Source organism: Colobus angolensis, unplaced genomic scaffold, assembly GCF_000951035.1.
Source record: "Colobus angolensis palliatus isolate OR3802 unplaced genomic scaffold, Cang.pa_1.0 Scaffold2, whole genome shotgun sequence".
NCBI lineage: Eukaryota > Metazoa > Chordata > Mammalia > Primates > Cercopithecidae > Colobus > Colobus angolensis.
This window is the reverse complement of record NW_012115154.1, coordinates 2,129,406-2,151,713: the sequence shown is the minus strand read 5'-3', so window position 1 is coordinate 2,151,713 and position 22,308 is coordinate 2,129,406. Positions and strand designations below refer to the sequence as shown.

Sequence of the window (22,308 nt, the reverse complement as noted above, 5' to 3'; positions counted from 1 at the left end):
TAGTCCCCAGACATACAGTTTTACTTGATATATAAGTTTTCTAGGGTTTACATAACAAACTACCACAAACCTGGAGGCCTAAAGCAAAAGAAATTTCTTCCTTCCACAGTTCTGGAGACCAGCAGTCTAAAATTAAGGTTTCAGCAGTCCTGCGCTCTCTCAGAAGGTTCTAGAGAACCCTTCCCTGCCTTCTCCAGCTTCCAGTAATTCCAGACCTTGCTTGGCTTGCAGCAACATAACTCTAATCTCTGCCCCATCTTCGCCTGGGTCATCTCAGGGCCTTCTCTCTGTGTGTGTGTGTGTGTGTGTGTGTGTGTGTCTTCTTTCCTTCAGCCTCTTATCAGGACATTGGGTTTAGGGCCACCCTACATCCAGGATGTTCTTCTCTTTAGATCCCAAACTTGATTACATCTTCAAAGATCCCTTTTCCACATGAGGGGACATTCACAGTTTCCTGGGGGTAGGCTTTTTGGAGGAGAGGGGCACACAATTTCACCTGCTATACTTAGTAAGGGTTAGCTTCCAAGAGAAGTGGCTCCACGGACAGGGCTTGCCTTCTGTCACAGACAGCTGGCACAGCATGCCCCCACCCTGCTGTTGGAATGGGACACTCTGCATCTAAGGTTTAGGACAAGATAAAGAACCATACACCAGGGGTTCTGGATGACAGTAAGGAGGCTGGATGGCAGCACTGTCACCCAGTCACCTGAGTCACCTAAGTTGCAAACCCGGGAGTCGTCCTCAGAAACATTTTCTTCCTCATCCACCACCTCTAATCTGCCCTAGTAATTCTTCCTCAGAAACACCTCTAGACCCCAGCCTTCCTTCCCCTTCCTCACTACTGCTACCTGATTGAAGGCCCTCATCCACTCAGCTCAAACCACTCCTCTGATCTCCAGTCACCATCTCCCTTCTCTGCCCTGTAGGAAGACACTCGAGCCTCACTTCTTATTCACAATCATTCCAGAATCTCATCCCGTGCACCTCAAACATGAACCAAACACTTGATAGAAGGGAGGCAAATCTGGGTATTCCTGAGAGTTCCTGAGGGTCCTGCATTCAGTCAACAAATATTCTGTTTTTTTTAAGAGATAGGGTCTCGTGATGTTGCCCAGGCTGAGGTGCAGTGGTGTGATAATAGCTTACTGCAGCCTCAAACTCCTAGACTCAGGCCATCCTCCTGCCTCAACCTCACAAGTAGCTGGGACTACAGGTACATGTCACCATGCCCAGTTATTTATTATTTTTTTTGGTGGAGGGAAGAGATGGGAGTCTTGCTGTGTTGCCCAGGCTGGTCAAACTCCTGGACTCAAGTGATCAGCCTACCTTGGCCTCCCAAAGCTCCAGGATTACAGATGTGAGTCAGCATGCCTGGAGCCAAGAGAACAAATATTCTTCAGTGCCATCTCTGAGCCAGGCATTGCTCAAAGTGAACAAGATAAAGTCCCTGAGCTCTTGAAGCTAACATTCTAGTTGGAAAGCCAGTGAACTCTAACAGATGTGAAACTAGAATATGCAATATGACACAATCTCAGGTAATAGTAAGTATTAATGATAAATTAAAAAGTGTAAAGGGATAAAGAAAACAGAGAGGGGGTGCTGGAGAGGCCAGAGGGGGGTCAGAGGCCATTTTTTGTGAGAGTTTGCCAGAGGCTTAAATGAAATGAAGTGAATTTTTTTGAAGATGAGGGGAAAAGCTTCCAGCAGAGACACCAGATGTTACGAAGCTCCAGAGGTAGAAATACGCTGGATCTGCATGAGGATCAGAAGAAAATGGCTGACTTAACATTCCCACTCCTTCTGCAAGGGAGCACTCACTCCGCCAGCTGCCCCTAAGAGTGCTGGTCTCCATCCCCAGTCACATAAACTGGCCACTGACAGCCAGTCCTACGTAGCTGGCCTAACCAAGTCAGATGACGAGGAACATGTGGTCTCCTGGTCAATGGCCAGCACTCTACTCAGTGAGCCAGTGCTAAAGCAGGCAAAGGGCAACTATCCCTGCTGACCCCATCATCATGGAGCCAGGGCACCAGGAAGCAGGCCAAGTCTACTACCAGGATATAAGCGTTAACAAAGGGGTCGGGGCAAAGGGGAAAGTCACATTCACCTTGATCTGAGAGTTCAAAAATTGTTTCTAAAAGTGATGAAGCAGCATCAAAACCCGGACTCAAAGTGTGCACCCATTAGCACTCTCTGCAGAGAGCCAAGACTATCCAGAGAGCAGTTGCTGAGCAGATCAGGTTATCCTGCCTTGGGCATCACCTTTGGGTGTAAGGAGGCCAAAGACCTCCAAGGGGGCCTCCCTCCTGTTTGCATCCCGGGGCAGGGGCATGTTGGCCAGGTGGAATGGAGATTGACTTTAGCAGGAGATCTGATCACACCAGCATCAATGGCATGCCTCTGCATCACTGTTTTCAGCCCCTGCAGGCCCCAAGGACTCACCCAGTCCAACCCTTCTCATTACAGGCCTAACCTAACAAACTTAAATCCAGAGAGAAATAAAGTTCACTTAGAAGTCTGATTGGGTTTAATGCCCCCAAAGTTCCTTTTGCTCACATATGTGAAGAGAAGTGTGAGCCAAGGTTCAGTGAAGAGGAGGGTAATGCACATTGCTTGCCAGGAACATTAAATGGCATCTGTCTTTGAACAACAAGAAGCAAGGAGTCCTCGGCAAAGAATGTTCTGCCTATACAAACCATCACAAAAATAGAGTGGAATAATGGTCTTCAGCTGCCATTGTCCCCATCAGCATTCAAGGAGAATGATTTAGAAGGAAAGCCAGAGCACTGCAAAGAATGAAGAGACAGGAAACTCTGGGAGGAGCACTTTTATTACTTAGGATTCAAGTTCTCTCCATGCGTCCATTGCTTTATGAGTATTACCTTGCGAATCCTCACAAAAATTCAGAAAAGTAATTGGGAACCGACAGTGTGAAATAATGACACTGAGACTTAGAGAAGTAAGAGAGCATTTTTCTAAGTCACTCCCAAACTGATATCTTGCTTCTAGAAGAAAGGACTGAGGTTATAATAGAGCTAACAGCTTGGGATATGTTTTAAATGCTGGAAATGATGTAAAATCTAACAAGACTACAGAGTAGAGGGTAACTAAGGTCCCCAAATCCCCAGCTGATGGTAAACATTCTCAAGTGGACTTAAAAAGATGTTCAAACGATCACATGTGGGTGCTACAATGTCTCAACTGCTAAAACCAAGTACATAATACTGATGCAGTGCTACCAATAAAACAATATTCTTAATGTCAGATTAATCATATGAGAAGCAGAAGCTAGGTTATGTTTCTGCTAAATGATAAATTTTCCACCTCTGATACACAGTATTCTCAGTAGTCCTGGAGAGTTCTCTGAGGAACTCTCCTGAAGCCTCAAAGAATATTTCAAAGTACTGCTGGTTGCTCTTCAACCTGCCCAGGGGGGAGCAGGGGAATAAGGTGATTGTTACAGACCTCATGGGTGCCAAAGGTCCTTTGGGACACGTGGCCACTTTTTTTTAATGGATCCTCTTTAACATTTGAAAATTATAAACTCCTTTCTTTACATGATGATATTCCTCTTTTTCTTTTTTTTTTTTTTGAGACAGCGTCTTGCTCTGTCGCCCAGGCTGGAGTGCAGTGGCCGGATCTCAGCTCACTGCAAGCTCCGCCTCCCGGGTTCACGCCATTCTCCTGCCTCAGCCTCCTGAGTAGCTGGGACTACAGGCGCCCGCCACCACGCCCGGCTAGTTTTTTTTTGTATTTTTTAGTAGAGACGGGGTTTCACCTTGTTAGCCAGGATGGTCTCAATCTCCTGACCTCATGATCTGCCCGTCTCGGCCTCCCAAAGTGCTGGGATTACAGGCTCCTCTTTTTCTTTAAAGTTTGTCAAATACAATTTGAAAAGTCTCTTGAAATGGAAGAGAACGACATACTATTTGTGAGGTGTTTCTAGATCTGCGCTGTCCCATATGATAATTACTAGCCACATGCAGCTGCCCAGCACTTAAAATATGGCCAGGATGAATTGAGACATACTTTAAGTGTAAAATACACACCAGATGTCAGAAATTTAGTATGAAACGATAGAAAGTTAAATATCTTATCAATAAGTCTGTACATAGATTACATGTTGAAATGACAACATTTTGGATCTACTGGGTTAAGTAAAATGCATTATTAAAATTAATTTCACCTGTTTCTTTGCACCTTTTTACTGTGGCTACTGGCGAATTTTAGATTACATCTGTGGTTCACATCTGTGGCTCACGTGATGTTTCGCTGAGAAAGCACTGTATTGGGGCATTACAACAGGCCCTTTCAGAAGGGAGGCCCATTAGCATTTTATGTACTATATCACCCTGCAGAGGTTAAGAACATTGAAACCGGAGGCAAACCATTCTCTATTTGCAGACTGGCTCTGCTATTTGCTGGATACATGACTTTGGGCAAGTTACTTAACCTCTTTCCGCCCCTGTTTCTTCATTTGTAAAATGAATAATAGGGTTATAATGAGGATTAAATGAGATAAAGTGCTTAGGAAAGTGCCTGGTGCATAAAGATCCTCAGCAAATATCTCTAGATTATTTTATGACCGGAATTGTTACTATTATCATTACTGTTACTCCTTTTCCTAAATCCTGAGATGCATTGAGTTGAGATTTAATGAGTGCTTTCCACCTTTTGATCAGCCCCTGTATTTATGTGAGAACCATTTTAAGTAAGAAATTTTCTAAAAATCAGCCGTCAGTGGCAAATGCATGAAAAGGACACTAAAGCCACACCAGACAGAGATTGTGCGGATTTCCTAAGACACATGGTACAGTGAACAAAGATTGTCCAGTAGAATTAACTGGAGAAGTTGCCAAAACAACTAGACATACAAGTCAAGGACTCACGCCTGTAATCCCAGCACTTTGGGAGGCCAAAGCGGTGGATCACGAGGTCAGGAGATAGAGACCATCCTGGCTAGCACAGTGAAACCCCGTCTCTACTAAAAATACAAAAGAAATTAGCCGGACATGGTGGCGGGTGCCTGTAGTCCCAAGCTGCTCGGGAGGCTGAGGCGCGAGAATGGCCTGAATCCGAGAGGTGGAGCTTGCAGTGAGCCGAGATAGCGCCACTGCACTCCAGCCTGGGCGACAGGGAGAGACTCCGTCTCAGAAAAAGAAAAAAGATACACACACACACACACACAAGTCAAGGAGAATGACGAGGAACAGTTTTGTCTGTGATTGAAAACTCATCTGTTCCCAGGACTAATAACTGACTTTTCTTGATTCTTAGCAACCTAACAGATAAGGGAAGTTTGTTGGAATAAAAGGCTCATCGCGCAAAACTGACAAGCACCACCACAGCAGAACACAGCAAGATTCCCACTACAGGCCAGCTCACTTGAACTGACACCAACTGTCCCTTTCAGGCTCAGCCCAACTTTTCATTTTCAAGAAGAAATAAACATTCAGCCTCCTTATGAAAGTGTTCTCCCAAAAATGTGATGAAGTATTCAATATAAATAAAATAACTTTGTAGACCTTACAGCATAAGAAGTCAGGTAAAGTTACCAACTTAATATACCATGATTAGGAGCACAAATGCTTTATTAAAAATAAAATGTAAGAGTGAAAGCCCGTTTCTGTGATTTTTGAAGTAAAGTGTGCATTATTAAGCCAGACATTAAAATTCGAATAAACCCAGTCCCCAACCCATCATGTAGATTGGTATATAAGAACTCCCTTCCCGTGCCTCTTCTCTTTATTTTTAAGGGTTTAAGCCTTTCCTAAGGTATTTGCATTTTTAAACGTTTTACTTTTTTTAAATTGACATATAAAATTATAGGTACTTATTGTGTACAACACGATGACTTGAAATTCATCACATCATCATGTTACATCGTGAGATGGCTAAATCTAGCTTTTTAACATATGTGTTACCTCACAAAGTAATCATTTTTATGGTAAACATGTTTAAAATCTACTCTCTCAACATGGAAAAATACAACATATTTTTATTAACTATAATTGCCATGTTATACAATAGATCTCTGGGACAAACTCCTTATGTAACTGAAATGTTGTATCCTTTCACCAACATCTTCCCAACACTTCCCTTACCAAAGCCCTAGACTTTTCTTTAAATGGCAGACATGGAGCAACCCCAGCCTATGGTTATTCTTGTATCTCCAACCTCCTTGCTCTGATATTTCAGACATTCCTACTGCCACATTTCTACACAAAATTTTGTATGAACACATATACTTTAGAAAATCATCCACATGTGGTTGCAGTTTAAACCTTAAAAATAATGTAATTATGAATCATCACATTTTCAATAATTAAGATTTTAAGTACTTTTTAAAAACAATCCTTCTGCAACTACTCTAGGAATTTTGCTAGAACAATATTTCTAAGCTGGCATTTAATGTGTCCACCCTTGAGAAACCAAAAATGAAGGGTCTGTGCTTCTCTAATATGTCCTCTTATGTCGACACTGAAACCAAGACATGTGAAGTATAACACTACCTTATTATCCTCCAGGTTGATCACTTCCAGGAGGTCATGATTCTCTAAGCCTTGGAGGCTGCTTATCTGATTGTGGGACAGATCCAGATTCTGTAGGGCTTCTAGATCCTCCAAACCTGTGATTGTCTCAATCTGGTTATTGCTCTAAAATAGACAAAATACATTTAATGTCTCAAAGACCTCTCAAGGAAAAGTTATAACGGCAAGTTTTCATTTTGGATACTGACCCAAATCTCTCTAAAAACATCAGTAAGGCATTCTTGTTCTTCCCTCCAACCCACTTCCGTCATTCACCACTCTAAACACATACACTTATCCCAGAAAGAAGTTCTAGTTTTTCAGCTGGAAAATTCAGAATATAATATTTTCATTAAGGTTAAAGCAAGACGAGTATTCAAATAAGTAAGAAAGAAAAAGGCAGGTAATTTAAGCTTTTAACATTGCACACCTAAAATGTAATGACAGCATAACTCCAGATAGATCACTAGAAATATAAATTTAATGTAATTCTTTCATCAACACAAGAAGCCACTTGACTATTATAATCCCCACATACATTTTGTTTTCAGCAACACCCTAAATATAATCACTCATGTGGTGAGGGTGCTAGTAGTCTGTTATCTTAATGTTCTCCAATGAGCCATGCCCCCCATTATTCCTGCCCTTGTGCAGTTCCCTCTACTCTTTCTCTTCTTTTTTTTTTTTTTTTTTTTGAGAAGGAGTCTGGCTTTGTAGCCCAGGCTGGAGTACAGTGACACGATCTCGGCTCACTGCAACCTCTGCCTCTGGGGTTCAAGTGATTCTCCTGCCTCAGCCTCCTGAGAAGGAGTCTGGCTTTGTAGCCCAGGCTGGAGTACAGTGGCACGATCTCGGCTCACTGCAACCTCTGCCTCTGGGGTTCAAGTGATTCTCCTGCCTCAGCCTCCCGAGTAGCTGGGACTATAGGTGCGCACCACCATGCCTGGCTTATTTTTGTGTTTTTGGTAGAGATGGGGTTTCACCATGTTGGCCAGGCTGGTCTTAAACTCCTGACCTCAAGTGATCCACCTACCTTGGCCTCCCAAAGTGCTGGGATTACAGGCGTGAGCTGCTGCACCTGGCCATGGTCCCCTCCTCTTAAACCTAGGCCGGACCTGTGACTTAGCTTCACCGAAGAATATGGTAGAAGTATGCCAGTTCCAAGCCTAAGACTTAAGAAGGCCTGGCAGCTTCTGCTTTTGTGTGTCAGAAGTACTGAGCTACCACATAAGAACTGCAGTTACTCTGTTGGAGAGAACTTGTGGAGAGGTTATATGGAAAAGGAAACGTCACATGGGGAGACGCCCTGACACTAAAGAGAGAGAAAAACCTAGCCATCCCAGCCTCTCAACTGAGCCAAGCCCCCAACAAATATGCCAGCTAAATGCAGCAAGCCCAGTGGGAGAACCTCCCAGCTGAGCCTGGCTCAGATTGCAGAATTGTTAGTTAATACAATGGTTATTTTACCAAGTCACTAAAACTGTGGTAGCTTGTTATGCAACAGTAGATAATCAAACCAAGTTTTTCAGTAATTCACACAAAAGCATCTTCCTCAACAATGAGAATAAAACAAAGATTTAAGACTGAAATGTTGTCTTCTTCCCCAATCTCCATATACCCATAACAACAAATAATAACAATAATTCTCTTCCCTCTGTATTTTCCCTGGTACATGTTTCCTGGTACATTTGACAGTAAGAGCTCATTTTCATCCTATTTTTAAAATAAAATTTCATTTCAATAATGAGCAAGATTTGTCTTCATTAGTTTAATTCTATGGCTTTAAAAACATGTTAATAGAATGTTGATAATCTACAAAGCTAAGTGATAGCACACAAGGGTTTATCATAGTATTCTTTTTATTTTTATTTGAAAAATATCATAATAAATAGAAAAAAATACCCATAATTCATTTGCCAAAGTACAGTCAAATTTCCTTCTGTCCAGAGTTCAAAAAAGTTATATAAAGTAAAATAGAAAAGGGAAAGAAAAAAACTACACCAAACTTAACATCATATCCATATTAATTTAACATACTGCAATAAGACCCCAATAGCCTATTCAAAATATTCCCACATACCAAATTTATATACAATATATTTCTTCCTAAAGAACTCTGAAATGCTTTAGATGTGGTAGATAGACTGTAATTCTTCTTAATACACTTCTTCCCAGAGAACTTTGAAGTCCTTTAGGTGTGGTAGATAGACTGTAATTCTTCCTACAGGATCTCTAATGGCTTTCAAAGTGGTAGATGACATGAGAAGAGTAAGGCATAGGAAAGTTTAATTAGATAGCCTATAGTCATAAAAGAAACCAGAACCGAAAAAAATTTAGAATCACAGAATTTCTAAATTGAAAGCTTTCTAGTTAAACTCTTTATCCAATGCTGAAAAACTAATGCATCTCTCCTAAAAGTGGACATCCAGCTTCTGCACAAAAAGTTCTTTCTGCTTGTTTCATAATGATTATTTGGGAAAAGACTTTTAGAATAAAGCCATGTTCTTGAATAAATGAAATTGGAAACATTCTTAACCAACCAATTTTGGAAGAAAAAAACAAGCAGCATTTACTGTGACAAAATGAATTTTAAAGTTTGGAATGCATTGTTATTACTTGCTAAGAAGCTAGGTGACAGAACAGCCCATTAGTGAACCACATTTTCCCCTTATATTAATCATAAAAGTTGATATTCGAGAATTAACAGTTGATTTGTATGGTGAATTGTTCTTCTTTCTCTAAATTGTAAATTATTTTCAATAGTAACTAAAGCTGCTGGTTTCCTGATTCCGTGAATTAAAAATAAAAGCATTAAAAACTATTGAAACAAATTTTATAGATTTTATAAACTTTGGAAAAGAAAACCTTTCTATTCTCAAAAAATTAAGAAAAATGAATGATAGTACATTCCATGTATTCTAGTTGATCTTGGGTGATGAGGGCAGAGATTGGGAACGATCCACCAAATCTAACAAAATAGAAGTATTCTATCCTTTTTCTAAAAGCTACCTGAGACAGAACTGTCAACATGGATTATTTATTTTGTAATTGAAACACACTCTTAGGATGAAAATGCTACATATTATTATTCTTAATAATGAGTTCATTCTCATTCCCTTAAGCACACCCCTATATCTTTTTCTATTTACCATGCTCCACTTTAAATGAATGGGAACATCAATACAGAGAAGATATGTAAAGAAAAGAACAATATTCCAACAGACCACAAAATGAATCATACGTGCTGCTAAAAATCCTTCAGATTGTCATAATTCTAAAATGTGACATTCTTTTCTAACTTGAACATTTTCAAACTAATTTATCAAATTCATTTTCACTTTTATTTTGCTCATAAGCCTTCATGGGCAGAAAACATGAAAGATCAGGAAAAGTATTAAACCTTCAAGTTCATCCTCAGTACTGAGATGCCAGTACTTTATCCTGACCTAACTCACTGTAGGAATGGAAGAGGTTTGGTTTGTGGTTTTTGTTGTTGTTGTTTGCTTTGTTATGTTTTATTTTGTTTTTTTGAGACAGAGACTCGCTCTGTCACCCAGACTGGAGTACAGTGGCACAATCTCGGCTCATTGCAACCTCTGCCTCCTGGGTTTAAGCAATTCTCCTGCCTCAGCCTCCCGAGTAGCTGGCATGATAGGTGCCCACCACCGCGCCTAGCTAATTTTTGTATTTTTAGTAGAGACGGAGTTTCACCATCTTGGCCAGGCTGGTCTTGAACTCCTAACCTCGTGATCCACCTGCCATGGCCTCACAAAGTGCTAGGATTACAGGCATGAGCCACCACACCCAGCCTGGAAGAGTTTTAAGAAAGTACTTTGAGCTCTAAGCTAAGGGAAGGAAAAATGAACACATAGCCAATCTTCAGTGATCTATGGTTAAATAAGACAGAAATAGTATATTGTGTATGTCAAAAATCAGCAGATAATCCAAGATGTCATTTCTTTTTTTTTTTTTTTTTTTTTTTTTTCTGAGGCAGGGTCTCACTCTGTTGCCCAGGCTGCAGTAGAGTGACATGATCATGACTCACTGCAGCCTTGACCTCCTGGGCTCAAGTGATTCTCCCACCTCAGCCTCCTAAGTAGCTCGAACTACAGGCTTGCGCCACCATGTCCAGCGAATTTTTTTTTTTTTTTTTAGAGACAGGGTCTGGCTATGTTGCCCAGGCTGGTCTCGAACTCCCAGACTCAAGTGATCCTCCCACCTCAGCCTCCCAAAGTGCTGAGATTACAGGCATGAGTTGCAGTGCATGGCCCAAGATGTCATTTTAAGCAACAGTTTCAACAACCCTCTGTGGGATAGTTCTCGTAAGAAATTTACAAGCTACAAGCCTCATAGCTTGAAATCCCACCTGTCCACCCCACGACAGATGTAAAGAAGAACAGCAAAGCCACCCAAGTGGGTAAGAGGTAGGAGGAAGGAGAAGAAAGAATCCTGGATATTTCACAGACAATACTGTAGACCCCCAAGTTAGGGAGCTATACTGTTATTTCAAAAATATTGTGTATATCTTTGAGACTATTAGAATCCTGCTGAATTTCTGTAAATTCAGTCATAGTCACACAGCAGGTCACACTTCAAAAGAGTGATCTCTGTGGGAAAAAATAATCAAATTTAAACTTTCTGATTGGAATTGTTCATTTATTCTTAGCACTATTTTTGATTTTCTAGAGTGGAAGACTAACTAACGCATGTTAAAATAAAAGGACTGTCAAAATTCAGTGCCCAGAAAGCATCTGTGGTTCATTTGAAAGCAGTTAAAGTGCTAACAGCAATAAATATTATGCTTACGTATCCTTAAATGTTATTTTCACCAATAAGATATTATAAAAAGTATTTGTAAATACGTGCTAAAAGTATACCTTTCTTTTCTAGTATAAAAAAGTCAATCATTTAAAATATTGAATCTGGATAACAATTTAGTGAATCATTTTACTTTAGCATGAAACATTGCTTTCTGTCTCTCTCTCTCTCTCTCTCACAACCACACACACATGCAAATGGTAAAGAAAGGAGTAAACAAAACTGAAGACAATAACATTTCATGAAGGAATTTGCTCTTTATATATTTAAATCCTAAGTAGTCATAATTCATATAGTTACTAAAACATGAACTACTACTTCTATAAAGAATGACATTTTGTTAGACTCACCAGACAAAGTATTTTGATTGGTAACTTGTTTAAGCCATTAATTGTCATGATCTTGTTGTTGGCCAAACTAAGGTGAATTAGATTGTTGCACATCTCTAGTCCACTGATTTCTTCTATCTCATTGCCTATATACCATGACTACATTTAAGGAAAATGTTGTTAAAAGCATTTGGAAGAAAAAAAGAGTCAGTGTTAAATCATCAGTAGACAAAGCAGACCGCAGCTTAAATAATGATTATATGCCCAATATAGGATGAGTATTAATCTTGAAATATATATTTCCATACAGAACATGTCATATTTTATACAATTTTTCTTTTAAAAAGGCATAGCAGCCGAGTGTGGTGGCTCAAGTCTGTAATCCCAGCACTTTGGGAGGCCAAGGCGGGTGAATTACGAGGTCAGCAGATCAAGACCATCCTGGCTAACACGGTGAAACTCCATCTCTACTAAAAATACAAAAAATTAGCTGGACGTGGTGGCAGATGCCTGTAGTCCCAACTACTCAGGAGGATGAGGCAGGAGAATGGCGTGAACCCGGAAGGCGAAGTTTGCAGTGAGCTGAGATAGGCCATTGCACTCCAGCCTGGGCGACAGAGTGAGACTCCGTCTCAAAATAAAAAAGGCATAGCTTTTAAGTGTGCTGGGTTGTATTTGACTCATTTAATCGGTATGGAAAGAAAAATCACCGTGGCTCATAGCTGCCTCATTGGCACTGTGTTTTCCCTTGATCAGTTAAGTCCCCATGAGAAACTCATGTGTGTTCCCACGGGCAGAACTTCTGACTACCAGATCGCCCTGCAGGGGCAACATGCACCAAGCATTATTATCCTCATAACTGGGCTAAGAGCCTGGGAGATGTCATCTGTAGCAAATGGGTGCTCCAAAGACCAATACCCTGTTATAGAAAGGAACAGCCCTTTCTTTCTGTCTATATTGACCTCCATTCTCCTTGTAAAACAATCAGGCTTAAACTCTGCCTTACTTTCTTCATCTGTTAAGTTTCATTTATTGTGACAATTTTAGCTTATCTTCTGTGTTTCATCTTGCAGTCACCTAACACTACAATCTCAAAGTCATTAATTCTGTTCACCTCTCTCTGTTCTCAAAGTCTTTGACCAATTTCCAGGATTTAATATCATTTCCCCATCAAAGCTCAGTTTTTCCTCTCAAGTAACCCATGGCATCTCCATTTCTCAGCCACTCATAATCTGTGAGGCATCCAATCACCAAGACCTGCCTTTTTTTGCCTTAAAATATCTCTTTAATGATTTCTTTCCTTTTTATTCACTCCTCTGCCAACTTAACTCTCCTTTAACATCAATAGTTACACTAATATCCATTACTTTCTGCCCTAAAGTCACTCTACACACTGTAGGCTGATTAATTTTTTAAAAATATTGATTTAATATATTTCAATTTAAAAATTCTCATCGAATTCCAAATTCCTCACTCTTCTATCTAAGGCCCTTTACTATAAGCAAAATCTGTTTATCCAGTTCCATCTACACTATCATCCCAAGAGAATTCCCTATTCCTGCCAGGTCAATTTCTCAATAGTTCTGGAATGCACCAAGAACTTTCTTTTTCCTACTTCTTTCTAAACCACACCCATTCTTCAAGACAACTCCAAATCCCACTTTTTTTCTTATTTTTTTAACATTCACATTAAATCAATATCTTAAGTATTTCTTTTTGACATATAACACTCATTTTCTTACTATTTATTTTCTTACTATTACTTTTTAAATACACAAATAAGTGAAAATGATAGGCTACGAGAACATGTTCACAATATATATTAGCAGACAAAAGATTCTACCTAGAATACATTAAAAATGACAATAAATCAACAACAACAACAACAAAAAACCCAATAAAAAATGGACAACGAATATGCCCAGGCAATTTCCAAAAGAGTGAATCCAAGTGGCTAATAAACATATGAAAAGACGTTCTGTCTCACCTGTAGTCAGGAGAATGCAAATTAAGATAAGCTGCCATTCTTTACTCATCAACTTGGCAAACATTTTAAAGTAAAAGGTTTTGAGTAACAGATACTTTTATACTACTGAGAGAGTGCATTATGATATAGCCACTTTAGAGGAAATTTTGCAATGTCTATCATAACTGTAAATATGTCACAGTCATTCTATTTCTTAGTATATATTCTAGACAAACCATTTCTTCCTCAAAGCCTCTCCTGGTCATCTTCTAATCTCCAGTTATCTCCTTCCGTTCATCAGAGAAACAAAGAATTTTTTTAAAAAAGAAGGAAGAAGTCATAAATATCACAAAAACATTTTGCCTCCATAATTATTTGTAATTATCCCAACTCTACTACTTAGTAGATTTTTCATTTAAAGTGGGGATAGTATCAGGTGTCCATTAAGGCCAAAAGTTACGTCATGAGAAAAAAATTAGAAAATGAGTGTGAATGAGCAACAAACCATAAATCACCTCACAATTAAAAGGCATTGATATCATTACCAAATTACATTACATGAGGCCAAGGAAGCACGTCCTCTATCTCTTGGACAATAGCACAGAAATGGAAAATTCAAGGCTGGGATTAAGCCTGAAAATACTTAGGCCAGAAAGAGGTAAATAAGGAAACTAGACAAAAATGTAAAATGTACCATAAATTCTTGGGGTTTCCTCAATGGTTTCAGTTTCAATCCTTGGACTGAAGTATAGCTCTGTTTGTGGTCAATATGCATTTTCAAATCTGTTTCCATAAAGCTTCCTGCCAGAATAGCCCTACAAACAGATGCGTATGCTCGCAAATACTATCCTTTCTGGTTCTACTTTCTTTGGGCTGCTTAAATAACTATTCTGAAACTAGAACAAAGACCAGATCTTTGTAGATACAGATTGTAACAAAAGATGAATATGAAACATAAGAAATAGGAGATTAAACTATCTCACTCAGGTATGGATGAAATAAAATACCCTTGGAGCGGGCAATCTTTGGCAACAAAAACTATGCAAGGAAAACTTCGAATGGCCATCTGTCTCAGTTTAGCAGAGACAGGAATCATGTTTAAGTCCTATTTTAGGAGCACTAGAGTGTCCTGGTAGCTCTACCCCAACCAAGATGAAGATACTCTGAATTATGGCAGAATAAAACCAGTGCTTGTGGGTATCTGCCTCAGGAAGTATTCTCATGGGAAGCAGGCAAGGATCAGAAAACTAGAAAACAGGAATCCTGAAATTATCAAGAGATATCAGGAATCAAAAAGGAAAGCTTGTTTATTGTGTCTACAGTAATTTTCTAAGACATTAGAGGCTAACCACAGTTCCCTTGGTACATCCAGCTTACTCTCTAGCTTGGACTCCCACAGCTAGTCATGTGTTCTGAAATTAGCACTGCAAGGACAGAAAGGAGGAGGAATTCAAATGCTCACTGCAATCACAGCCATGGTTTCTTCAGGTACTGTTGCGGTCACTAACAGCACTGGGGCAAAGGAGCAGGAGTTGCCTGAACATCTCTGTTGAGAAATGTGCTCATTCCAGAAAAATTATTTCCTCCTATTTCTCAGCTTTTCACTCTCCTTTAAATATCAAGGAACTTCAGGCACGCTAAATTAATCAGGCTTCTGAGTATAGAGAACTTTCTATAGTGACACAACAGCTTTTTCCTCTACTTGCTCCCACAGTCACCTCATGTGTGCCTGGTGGCACTGCCAACAGTCAATATGCAGGCCTGGGCCATAGAGAGCTTTGAGTTCATAGTTGGTCTTCCATATCTTTATCTCCCCAAACTCTCGTTCTCTTAAGAACCTTCAGAAAATGTTACTTGCCCTTCCTCCTAATGTTATTCGTGTTCTTTCATAGGTCTTGGGACTTCCTGATAAAAAGAAACACAATCTGATAAGTCACTACACATTACAATGAGTTAGCTTACTGGGTTAATCCTCTTAGGTATATTTTAATTTTAAAACACCACTATCGGGAGAAAGAAACTCAAAAGAACTCAAAATCATCATACCACATTCCATCTCTAAACTTTTATGATTCTGTGAATAAATCTTTTAAAGTGAAATTGTAGATCCTTGGGGAAACGGAACGAAGGAATCCTGTGGCACTTAAGCATAACTTTACAACTGGGGAAAAACCCAACAATATATTTTTACATTTTGACGATGCTGTCAGTAGTTCACAATGCTTGACATGAATTATTCACTAGTTCAGTATTTGCTCTTATTCATTTGTCTACAATCATAAAATATGGTTCAGGTGTATAGAAAACAGTTGCTGAGAAATAGTAGGAAATCCATCACAGTACTCTTAGTAGAGAGAGCTGCAATGATGGCTTTAATCAAAACCAATCCTGAAAGATCTATATCACCTTACCAGTGAAAAATGCTCTTCACTGTGGGAGAGAATCTCTCCAAGAAATGAAACATGCATAGTTTAAATGCCTCTGTGACAAAAGTTGTAATTACTCAATGAACTGCAACATGGGAAAAACAATGGAATTCAGAAGTCTCAGTTCAACCATTTACCAAATAATCTGGGGCAAGTTGCTGACCCTTCTGGAGTCCCAGGCTCCTCTTCCATAAAATAAAATAGTGATTAGCACTAGCTGATCTCTAAATTTCTGTCTGGAATTAAACTTCTATGAATTTTTAAATTCCATTATTCTATCATCATAAATTCTAATAAACAACTAGTCAAGGTTTATAGGTAAAGAATAAACTGTACCCTTTCTTAAGAATAAATATACTTACTTAACCTTGGCAAAGCTTATTGTATTGCAATTTAGGATGATTATCAATTAATCATCAATTATCCACATATGGAAAGACAAAATAGCATAAGATAAAAAATTGATATAGTTACCAATTCATTCTGAAATATTGATATAATCTACTACAATTACACTGTCGGTATTACTAGCTCAACTGATTTGTTTTTATTTTAAATAATTATTTTCAAAGAAATTAATTTAGAATTTTTGGGCTTTTAAATTTTTACATAGAGCTAAGTTTAATACTTGATTCACCATTGACCTATGCTTGACTGATTTTATTTTTAAAAATATAAAGAGCATGCTTGAAACTAGTGCCCCTCAGCCCAATCAGTAGAAAATTAACAACACCTACCTCTGCATACCTCTCCTGTCAAATCCGTGTCTCCTTCCCAGAGATAGTAACTATGCTCAGTTGTCTCTTTCCTCTTACCTTCCTCCCTTAGTTTTATGCCTAAATTTTATTAACATGCATGTAGATATATTTCATTCATTTTCTCATACTGTATGCTATGCTATTGTGTGACTATACCATAACTCATGCTTTCTCTTATGAATGTGTGTTTGGGCTGTTTCAATTTTTTACTAGTACAAGCAATACTGCTATGAACATTTTTATACAATGCTCCAGGTACACATATGCTAAACTTTCCACGTGTAGGAGTAAAAGTACTAGGTCATAGTGAACTTGGATGCTCAACTTTATAAGACAATATAAAATTGTTTCCTATGGTGGTTGAACTAATTTCATACCCACAAACAAGGTAAAAAGATCTTCTGGATCTACAAGTTCTCCAACACTTGGTATGTTTTGATTTCTTAAATTTCGTCAATTGAATGGATATAACACAATATCCATTAATATCCATTAAGAGCACATATCATGTGGTCTTTAGTTGCATTTATCTGAATACAAATGAGGTTGATATCTCTTCATATGTTTATTTGCCTTCTCTGATTTATTTTCCAAAAAATTCTGTTTCTCATCTTTTATTTTGCCCATCTTCTTATCCAGGGACACGGGATATATTTCTCTTTAGTTAGGCCTTCAACACCCTTAAATAGAGTTTTGTTAGTTCCCCTACCCCTACAAGTCTTATTCATCTTTAATAAGATTTGTTTTTGTTGTTTTTATAAATGGGTTTCTTTTAAAAGTTGTTTTCTAATTGCTTGTTTCTGGCATACAGAAATGCAACTGAAGTCATATCTAGTCATGTTGAACTCTCAAAACGCTATTATTTCTAGTAGCTTATTGCACATTTTTAATATTCTCTATAGGTAAACATGTCATTTGCAAAGAATGACTTTTATGTTCTCCTTACTAACCTTTACACCTTTAATTTCTTTCTCTTGTTTTATGGTGTTGGCTAAAACCTCCAAAATAATGATGGGTTGAAGTGGCAATGGCAGACATCCTAACTTGTTCCCATTTTAAAAGAGAAAGCTTAGAACATGTCCCCAGTTAGGATAAAGTGTGTTTCAAAGATTTTTGTAGACATCCTCTATGAATTTGTGGAAATTCCCTATTACTAGTTTATTGAGAGTTTTTATTGTGAATGAGAGCTGGATTTTATTAAATTGTCTGTTGAGTTTCTATATCTCTGGATCATAAGGTTTATTTCCCTTAATCTATTAACATAGTTAATTGTATTTATAGATTTTCTAATATTAAACTCTCCATACACTCCTGAGAAAAACCCAATTTGGTGGTAATATATGGTCTTTTTAATACACTGTCAGATTCTGTTGCTAATATTTTGTTTAGAACTTTTGCAGATACATCATGGGTGAGACAAGCCTATCATTTTCCTTTCTCTGATTGCTCCTTGGCTGCTTAGATATCAAAGTTACCTCATTAAAATGAATTGTGAATATGCCTTCTATTTTTAGTGTTTGAAAGAATTTGTTCACTATTGGAAGGTCTGTTTTGAAAATTTTGGGTCTAGGCTTTTTTGGTAGAAAGATTTTTAATTTTTAAATTTAGCTTAATTTACAATAAATTACTTTTATAGTTATAGGACTACTCAGGGTTTCTATTTCCAAGCTGATGTGTAATATTTTCCTAGGAATTTTTGTATTTCATCCAAGTTTTTAACTGTACTGACATAAAAGTTGTTTCAAAATTCTCTTTAATCAAACTGTTTTAATATTTCAAAAACAGTCTAATCTAGTGATTTTTCTTCTCAAGAGATTAATTTATCTAGATATATTTTTGCTTTCTGCTGTCCAGAAAAGCTTGTAAAACTTCACCACCTGTATTATGCACAATATGATATGCTTACACAAAACAGGAAAGAAGTATATTTCATGCTGTTTCAAAACTAGCCTACTATCTTTTCAAAACTGCAAGAGATCTAAGAAGTTTATTTCATTAACAGTTGATGAATGATAGTTTGTTTTTGCATTTTTTAAAACACAGGCGAGAAGTGGTGCCACGTTACACTCTAATTACATACCCATGTTCTGAACTTCTATTGGTTTTGATGTAATAATTACAGCTTTTTATACTTTAGTGATAAGACTCAATTGCTACATCTAATGTCAAGGAAAAAAAAAAACCCTAATTCCTTTTTTTGTAATATCTGACATTTACAAAGCCATGATACTTTAGTTTTTACATGGAAAGCTAAATGTATGTAGAAATTAAGACTCTCGTGATAGAAATGTTTTCAACTGTGTTTTGAGTCCAAAATACTGTGGAGTTGTTTTCTTTGGCAATTCCATGTCAAAACATAGAATGTTTTCTGGGGGAACAAGAGATCTCCATAACAAACTCCAGACTGTCATGTCACCATCAGCATTCAGGGTACCCGAATTGCTGAATTCTTCTGGCTAGCAAGAATTTAGGGGCTGCTGACTTCTAGACCAACCAGTGTTTTTGATTGTTTGTTTGTTTGTGTTTTTGTTTTGAGATAGCGTCTTGCTCTGTCGCCAGGCTGGGGTGCAGAGGTACAATCTCGGCTCATTGCAACCTCCACCTCCCAGGTTCAAGCGATTCTCTTGCCTCAGCCTCCCAAGTAGCTGGGGACTACAGGCACGTGCCACCACGCCCAGCTAATTTTTGTATTTTTAGTAGAGACAGGGTTTCACCATGTTGGCCAGGATGGTCTCTATCTCTTGACCTCATGATCCGCCTGCTTCAGCCTCCCCAAGTGCTGGGATTACAGGTGTGAGCCACCACTCCCGGCCTAGACCAACCCCAGTGTTTCTTAAGCTTTAATGTGTGCTCAAATTGCTTTGTGGGGGGGTCTTATTAAAATGCAAATTCTGATTTCTTAGGTCTGCAATGGAGCCCAAGAATCTGCATTTCTATGAAGTTCCAGGTGATGCTGCTGCTGTGGACCTTCCTGTGAAGCACTCTACACAGCCTGAGATAAATGGATGTCTGAGCCAGATAGCTTCTGGACTGCCTGGCTGTCTCTTTGCAAACTCAAAATATATGATAGTCAAGCATGAAGTGAAGGTTCTACAGAGATACGCTGCTAATGTGTATGCTTTTAGTTTGTCAACAAAACGTGTTATTTTGGTCACTTTCTGATTTCTCTGTTAGGCTATAATCAGAAAAACTTGCTCATTTAAGCATCATCTAAATGTCCACTAATTGCTCATTTTCACACACAGGTTCTAAAGGGAGTGTTGCTATGTTCCAAGCTTTCCATCATATATGAATAAAGGATTTTTTCTTTTACAAGATATGTCTTCAAGAAGATGTACCCTCTGTTGTACCTCATCTCAGCCTTATCACAAATGTAGTGTGTACTAGCTGCTGTCACATCCCTGAATGAGGCACCCAAGGCAATCAATTCATTCTCCATTCTGTCCCCAAAAATCCTCAGGTGAATAGAAAGATACTTACTGAGAAAGAGAAGCTACTGGCTCCCCCGCCACCAAGAAAACATCAGTCTCTGGTGTGAAAAAGAGACTCAAGCTCATTAAACTCAGGATCTCCAATTAGCCCCTTAGGCTCTAGAAGTTGGAGCTCGCTGTCTTTAAAGTAGGTGCTCTGCTTGCACAGGAGCCTGGCTCATGAAATAGGTATGTTCAAATCAAATCAAAAGTTCTTTTTTAAAAAAAAGAATGAAAGCATATTTAAAATACATTAGAAAAGCTTACTATTTAAAGAGAACTTAGCATGAACTCATTGTAAAATAAATAATCACTAATTTTCCTTATGACCATATCTAGATTTTCAAATACTGAATTTACATAAAATAGGACACAAGTTTCTGTAAATTTGAAGAAAGGAGTTAATTTTTTTTTTTTTTTTCTTTTGAGACAGAGTCTCACTCTGTTACTCAGGCTGGAGTGCAGTGGCACAATCTTGGCTCACTACAACCTCTGCCTCCTGGGTTCAAGCAATTCTTGTGCCTCAGCCTGCCAAGTAGCTGGGATTACAGGTGTGCCCCACCACACCTGGCTAATTTTTGTATTTTTAATAGAGGCAGGGTTTCCACCATGTTGGCCAGGCTGGTCTTGAACTCCTGACCTCAAGTGATCCAGCTGCCTTGGCCTCCCAAAGTGCTAGGATTATAAGTGTGAGCCAACACACCCGACTGAGAAAGGAGTTAATTACAACAGAACTTCTTCTCTGGTTCTAGAATAAGAATAAGCCTACACTTATCAGAAGGATGACTATCTTACTTAGCTTTTCAGGGGTAAGATACTCTTGGCAAGCTTTGACTCACAGTTTCATTTCTTGGTAAATAAAATATTTATCCTCATTTTGTGAATATCAATCCCTAGTCATTTAAATGAATCACATCTCTATTAAATTGCTTATCTGGTACTAGTCCATGTAGTATCGTACAATTATTGAATATGTAGCCTTTAATTTTTATATTGTTTTTAAAATTTTCCCCTTTACTTATTCAAAGGATACCATCCAAAATTAGTTTAGTGAGAGCATGATACGCCGACAAATCACAAATTTCAGAAATGTGGTTGTGGGAAAAATCCGCCTTCTGGCAAGAAAAAGAGAACAAAATGTTATATTAATATTTTATTTTTCATATTGACCACAATTAACTGCACAAGAAGAAGGTATTTCTGAATGTAAAGTTAGAATTCATTACTGAAAGTACACTAAGGCTAAAGGAGTCATCTGTCTTTAATCTTTTTTTTTTTTTTTTAATGGAGCCTTGCTGTGTCGCCCAGGCTAGAGTGCAGTGGTATGATCTCAATTCACTGCAAGCTCTGCCTCCCGGGTTCACACCATTCTCCTGCCTCAGCCTCCTCCTGAGTAGCTGGGATTACAGGTGCCCACCACCACACCCAGCTAGTTTTTTTGTATTTTTAGTAGAGATGGGGTTTCACCGCGTTAGCCAGGATGGTCTCAATCTCCTGACTTCATGATTCGCCTGCCTCAGCCTCCCAAAGTGCTGAGATTGCAGGCGTGAGCCACCGCACCCAGCCATTTAATCATTTTCTAACTGGGATACTTTTCTGTCCACCTTGAGGATAGTAAGAAGGCCTCTTCCTCATGGTGCACAGGAACCTCCCAATAACCTAAACACTTTCAATTCCTGCAGCCACGCTCTCCACTTTTAGCATTTATTTTAAATTTCCTTGGTCTTCCTGCAGGATTTACCTCAATTTCATCCTTACCTACAACCATTTTATTTTCTCTACTGTCCAGTAAACTGTATTCACTTCATTTCTGTGCATATCTTCTTTCCTGTTCCTTTACCTTTTCTATTCCTAGTTCCATATATTGTCCCATGCTACTCTCTAAATGCCAAAATATTCAATTTTTTTTTCTTTTCTTTTTTTTTTTTTTTTTTTTGAGGTGGAGTCTCACTCTGTTGCTCAGGCTGAAGTGCTGTGGTGCGATCTCAGCTCACTGCAACCTCCGCTTCCC

At 38.6% G+C, this 22,308-nt stretch overlaps 1 protein-coding gene across 1 annotated transcript in view; it reads right to left on the bottom strand.

Annotated features, from left to right (window-relative positions):
• Window positions 1-22,308, bottom strand: part of LRGUK (leucine-rich repeats and guanylate kinase domain containing) — a 130,271-nt gene that overhangs the window by 87,539 nt on the left and 20,424 nt on the right. The window contains exons 5-7 of the mRNA XM_011941220.1: window positions 21,331-21,412; window positions 11,699-11,823; window positions 6,513-6,656 (exon numbers count right to left, since the gene is read on the bottom strand). Coding sequence (XP_011796610.1) covers window positions 6,513-6,656; window positions 11,699-11,823; window positions 21,331-21,412 — 351 coding nt within the window. The remainder of the gene's footprint in view (window positions 1-6,512; window positions 6,657-11,698; window positions 11,824-21,330; window positions 21,413-22,308) is intronic.